This window comes from Crinia signifera, chromosome 4, assembly GCF_055691185.1.
Source record: "Crinia signifera chromosome 4, ASM5569118v1, whole genome shotgun sequence".
Lineage (NCBI taxonomy): Eukaryota > Metazoa > Chordata > Amphibia > Anura > Myobatrachidae > Crinia > Crinia signifera.
Window position 1 is genome coordinate 307,889,864 of NC_139220.1, and position 6,434 is coordinate 307,896,297.

General features: G+C 51.3%; 1 protein-coding gene across 1 annotated transcript in view; it reads right to left on the reverse strand.

Annotated features, from left to right (window-relative positions):
• LOC146073329 (A.superbus venom factor 1-like) overlaps positions 1-61 on the reverse strand; it is a 95,188-nt gene extending 95,127 nt beyond the window's left edge. Inside the window, exon 1 of the mRNA XM_083180506.1 lies at positions 29-61. Coding sequence (XP_083036632.1) covers positions 29-61 — 33 coding nt within the window. The remainder of the gene's footprint in view (positions 1-28) is intronic.
• Between the last annotated feature and the right edge of the window lie 6,373 nt (positions 62-6,434).

Sequence of the window (6,434 nt, forward strand, 5' to 3'; positions counted from 1 at the left end):
CCTGGTTCATTGAGCCAGTCCTAGTTACCCAAATAGGGGGAGGATTGTGAGTTTCCCCCATATTTAAGAAACCAGCACTTTTGGACTGGTCCTGGTTCTAAAAATATGGGGGGGAAAAAGACTGGGGGTCACAGCCAGGGGACACTTTTTATGCCTCGTCCCCCTGGCCAAACCATGACTAACGTGGCTGGTGGGCCCTGTACGGGATACCTGGGAGAGTGGAGTCCCCCACCAATAAAGGGGTGGCCAAGGACCTCAAATTTTCCATTGCTATGCAGATGATACACAACTGTACCTGTCCATTGCTCCAGGTACTGAGAACCCAGTAACAATCCTAAATGGCTGTTTAGCTGATCTCCAGGAATGGATCAGTGCCAGCTGGCTGAGACTGAACCCTGATCAACAGAGGTGCATACGACAGGTCACAGGACAAGTCTCCAGCACAGCCGACCAACAGGACTTACGCTGGGACATTCAGAAATACATAAAATGGAACATGTGCAGAACCATGATGGTGGCAATCAGGGGCGTAGCTAAGGGTTCATGGGCCCTGGTGCGAAAGGTCACCTTGGGGCCCCCCTACATACAACAAAATTAAAATCTCGGTCTGTTTATATTTTAATACATCATTGCCAAGGGGGGTTAATGTCCGTTGCCATGGGTTCTTGCTCGTTACCAAGGGGTTAATATGTGTTGCCAGGGGTTATTGGATGTTGCCAAGTGGTTAAAAAATTTTTTATCAGGGGTTAATGCTCGTTGCCAAGGGGGGTTTATTCCCGTTGCCAGGGGTTCTAGCTCGTTGCCAAGGGGTTAATACGTATGTGCCCACCCCAGCCACCTGCCCGTACGCTGCTGTTGCTGCCCCTGCCTTACCCTGCGCAGAGAGAGACAGACGCTAGAGTCATTTTTCACTTCCAGCGTCTCTGACAGGGAGCACAGCTCTGCAGCCGCGTTACCAGGAAGTAAAGAGCTGCGCTTCCTGTCAGATGCTAGAGGTGAATTATGACTTCTAGCGTCTGTCTCTGTGTGCAGGGGAAGGCAGGGGCAGCCGTAGCTGACGGGCTGGTGGCCGGAAACATAGGCGCACCGGCAGCTATTGCAGTGCTGCCGGCAGCCCAGTGAGAGCTGAGATGAGGACTCGGAGCGGAGGTATGACCTCTGAGTAACCAGGCCGGACAGTGGCGGGGGCTGGGCCCCCCTGGCTCAGGGGCCCGGTCGCAGGTGCGACCGCTGCGACCCCTGTAGCTACGCCACTGGTGGCAATTGACACTTGAACATTAGGTATCAGCCACAAAGAAATCCTCTGAGGAACACCACCAGAATCAAGCACTTAATCCCCTCAGAATATTTGTCTACAGTCATGCCTGCATTTGTATCATCACGTCTAGACTACTGCACTGCCTTCTACCATAGTCTCCCAGGAACAGAATTGTACCACATCTGCCAGGCAATTAGCCAACCAGCCCTGTTCCAGCAACATAACAATCCTTCTCTACTCTTTCCATTGGCTGCCAGTAAGATTTTGAATAGTTTTCAAGATTGGTTTACTGACTTTCCCAGCCCTACATGACCAGGGCCCAAAGCAAAGCCGGATTAAGGTGGGCTCTGGGGGTGAGTACCCCTGGGCCACCTCCATCTGAAAGGGCCCCCCGCCAGCCACCACAGATGGGTTCAAGAGAGGTAAAGTCCTGCGTGAGCAGCCACGGCACATCTCCCCCAGTGGCTGTGGCAGATGACTTCCTTATGCAAAGATGCAGCCTGTGCGGGAGCAGCTGGCACGCAGGCTGCAATGAATGAGACGGGACCCAGCCACATATGCTAGCGCAACACTTTAGCTTCTCTGCCCACACCACTACTGCCTGCTGCATTCCCCGTTACCCCTGCCCCCTCTTCCAGCTGCTGTCTGCCCAAGGTTAGGTAAGAGGCAAAAATTTTATGGAGTTCTTTAAAAAAAAAATGTTTTCTATATATATTATTTGAGTACCATGCAGGGAGGACAGGGGTACAGAGAGCTGAAGAGGGAAGAGGGAGACAGAAAGGAGAAGGGAGGACAGAGGGATGGAGAGGTGCTAAAGAGACAGGAGGATGGAGAATTGCGAGGAGGATGGAGAATTGCAAGGAGGATTGAGAGGTGCATGGATGATGTATAGGTGCAAGGAGGATGGAGAGGGCTACTGGGGGATGAGGAGGTGGGCGGTGACAGAGGGGTACAGGTAGGACAAGGGCGGAGAGGTGCAAAGGGGATGAGAGGTGCAGTGAGAAGGAAGTGTGAAATGTAGGGGTGGCAAGGGGATATAAGTTGAGAGTGAGAGGTGACATGACAGTACAGGGGGACAGGGAGGTACAGGGGTGATGGGAAATAAAGCGGTGCAAGGAAGGAGGGAACGAGAGGTGAATGGAGGTTGGAGAGATGCAGGGAATGAGGAGTGAGAGGTGACAGCTGGACAGAGAGATGCAGGGAAGGAGGAAGTGACAGGTGACATGGGGATGGAGAGATGCAGAGAAAAAGAAGTGAGGTGACGGGGGATGGAGAGTGCAGGTAAGGTGGAAGTGAGAGGTGACGGGGATGTAGATATGCAGAGAAGGGGGAAGTGAGAGGTGCTTGGGTGACAGGGGGATGTAGAGGTGGAAGTGAGAGGTGACAGGGGGATGGAGAGATGCAGGTAAGGAGGAAGTGAGAGGTGACAGGGGATGGAGAGATGCAGGTAAGGAGGAAGTGAGAGGTGACAGGGGGATGGAGAGATGCAGGTAAGGAGGAAGTAAGAGGTGACAGGGGGATGGAGAGATGCAGGTAAGATGGAAGGGAGAGGTGACGGGGGATGGAGAGATGCAGGTAAGATAGAAGTGAGAGGTGACAAGGGGATGGAGAGATGCAGGTAAGATGGAAGTGAGAGGTGACAAGGGGATGGAGAGATGCAGGTAAGATGGAAGTGAGAGGTGACGGGGATGGAGAGATGCAGGTAAGGTGGAAGTGAGAGGTGACGGGGGATGGAGAGATGCAGGTAAGGAGGAAGTGAGAGGTGACGGGGGATGGAGAGATGCAGAGAAGGGGGAAGTGAGAGGTGCATGGGTGACAGGGGGATGTAGAGGTGCAGGGAAGGAGGGACTGAGGTGTATATTATATATATATATATATAAATGTATTTGTATTATGATTTTCATTTGAGTCCTTAGCCCCCCCCCCCCCCCTCCCCCTGTCTTAAGTAACCCCCCCTCCCCCTGTCTTAAGTAACCCGGGCCCTCCAGAACCTTAATCCTGCTCTGGCCCAAGGTACTTGAAGAACTTTCTGATTCCTTACTGCCCCACTCAGTTTCTGATTAGCCCCATGTATGCAGATTCAGACTTATTTATCAAGATAAACTCATTTTATCATATGCAGGTATTAACCCTGCCACTGTATTTATTGAACCAGATCTCTGTATACCATGTTGCTCACTGCCTGTATGGGATTCACCTGTGTACAGTCACACAGCACATCTACACATGATACTCGCTCATATAACCAATGACAGAGAGGAACCTTACCGTCAGTTTAGTTGTTCCTAAAAATCTATTTGCGCCACTGACCGAGACTCTTCCCTGAACTAGAATCTGTCTCCTCAGGGGGAAATCTTGGACCGTGATTCCAGCATCAAATGCAGCACCTTGTCCATCCACGATGATGGTCTCTTCGCTGTCCGCACGTAGAACGTTGGATGTTATCAGGATGCATCTGGCAGATGGAAATATATATCAGTATTAATGACAAACGCATGATTTCTAGAGGGGGGTTTCCAAATGCAGTCCATAATCTTCCACTATGCAGAACATTGAGGCAAATATGGGAACTGGGTAGAAGAACATAGCAATGACCCTGGACATTAATGTAAGCATTGGTCTTCTCCATACACTGGATACTGTATGCATACCTTCCAACTTTCAAGCAGATTCAATCGTTAATTCTGAGCGCACCCAAAACTAGTAGGCAGGGCCGGATTAAGTGGGGCTCGGAGGATCGATACCACCCAGGCCTCCCTCTATCTAGGGCCCCCTGTGTCTGTGTTTTTTTAGCTAATGGTTTTGTGCATGGGAGTGGGGTAGTGCTGCAGCTTCCTCTATCTGCCGATGTGACCATGATTAATGGTGCTGAGCATCGGAAGATGAGGCCAGAGCTGGCCCTAGGCATAGGCAAACTAGGCAACTGCCTAGGGCCTATGCCTAGGGGCGGCTCCTTTATCATTGGTGATCAGTGGGCATCCGATTGTCAGCAGCACCACTACGGGCGGCTCTGCTCCTGCACTTCTGAGCTGAGCCGCCCACTCGCACGTCTTTCCGCCCACCTGCTAGCGGAGTGGAAGAAAGGAAGAGATAAGCAACTATCGAGCAGTGAGCCTTACATCAGTAGTAGGGAAATTGATGGAAACACTCTTAAAACAAAGAGTTGTAGAATATCTCAAAACCAGCAATTTACAGGATCTGAAACAGCATGTGTTTACTGGGGAAGATCATGTCAAACAAATCTTATTGACTTTTTTGACTGGGTGACTAAAGTAATAGATCAAGGTAGGGCTGTAGATGTAGCTTATCTAGACTTTAGTAAGGCTTTTGACACTGTCCCACATCGCAGACTGTTAAATAAACTTGAAAGCTTGGGATTGGATTCTAAGATAGTTGAAAAGTCTGTTTTCTCTACAGGCTTATATCTTCTTACCAACAACAACGAAGTCTATGTGACGAAACGCGTCAGGGCGTGGCCTACGACGCTCCTTTGTCCTCACATCAGCTGTCTTGGTCCTTGGATACCCCCTGCATACCTCCCTGCAAGCCAGCATAGCGGTGTTTACGGTGGATCCTGGTCCTGCGCAGACGTGTGAGCAGCTTAGCCTGTGGCTATTGTTTTAAACCGTGTGGTACCCAGTCCACAGTGCTTTTACTTGTGGTACGAGTCTCCATTTGCCTGTGCCTGGATTTGCTACTTGTCCAATAAATGTTTTTAAAGCTATACTGCACCATGAAGCGCCTTCTCTCTGCCCTTTTCTACATATATATGTATATTTATGTACCCATGTTCCCTTATCCCATTGTACATATACATTGATGTACACTAAGGAATTACAGATACATTATATGGACAATCATTTCAGTCTGTATCAATAATAGTTGAAAGTTCCAGAAGTTTCATTGCGCATTAAGAGAAGACGGGCTTGGTTAAGCTTTATGATACCCCTTTCACACCAGGAAATGCAGGGACCCACCCGGGAAAATGGCCCTGGGATCATGCAGGGACATTCCCGGGTTGTCCCCTTTCACATCAGAAAAGTCCCTTTATTTTCTGGTGTGTGAAGGGGGCGGGAAGGAGGCGGGCAGGAGGCCATCAGGAGGTGGGAAGGAGGCGGGCAGGCGGCTTGATGGCGGCGAGTACTCACCACGGTTGCTGGTCCTCGGTGCAGGCCGGGGATCCACATAGGCGGCGTGCGCAGATGACAGATCAGGCGGCGGGTGCAGATGATGCAGCTCTCTGGCGGCAGTGAGGGTGCTGGTGAGCTGCGTCATCTGCATCTGCCGCCTGTCATTTGCGTCCACCTGTGTGGATCCTCGGCCTGACAGCCCACCGAGGACCGGCAACTCGGTAAGTACCCCCTACCCCTCTATAGCAAGGTTGAAATCCCGGCAATTTAGTCGCGGGTTGTTCCCGGGCCCATCCCGGGAAATAAGGCTGGTGTGAAAGGGGTATAAATAGTCACACACTCCATATGTGTAATGAGGGTCAGAACAGCTGTACTGCACCTGGCTTTGCAGGTAGGCTGCGCAGCAAGGGGAAAGCTGGTAATGTATCAGCAATTCGCTGTGTAGCGAAAAGCAGGAGCCCCGGGCACTGTCCCTGTGACACACACCAGTATTTCCTGCTGCTTGTACCTGGTGATCCTGACCTGGGAATGGCTCTCTCTGTGCCTAGCTGCCTGTCACTCCGGGCAGCGCTGGTCAGGCAGCGGGGTCCCTGCGGTAGATGGGCAGTGTGTCCCTGCAGCGGATGGGAACTAGCTCCCATCCACCACAGGGACCCAGCCATTGACTGTCCAGCCGTGATAGGGACCCCCTGCCCGGACCCCGCTGCCTGCTACCCACCCGCTGCCACAGTAGACTGGAGTGTGGGGGCCCGGGGCAACCGCCCCTTGTCGCCCCATGGTGGATCCGTCACTGGGTACAGTACACAGGCAGGCTGTCAGTCAGCTTTTCATTTTTATTTTTCATTGTGGTGTATGTAGTGTGCTGCACTGCAATCCAATGCACCATATGCTACTGTCAGAATAAGTTCTGTGTGTGATTGTTCTGCCTCCATGGCCATGCAGTGTTATACAAGCCCTGTCCATAAAAAAAATACAATATAAAAATACGGTACTTGTTTCCTAGCACGGCGCCACCGATAATAATTGTATGGCATCGGGTCTGTGAA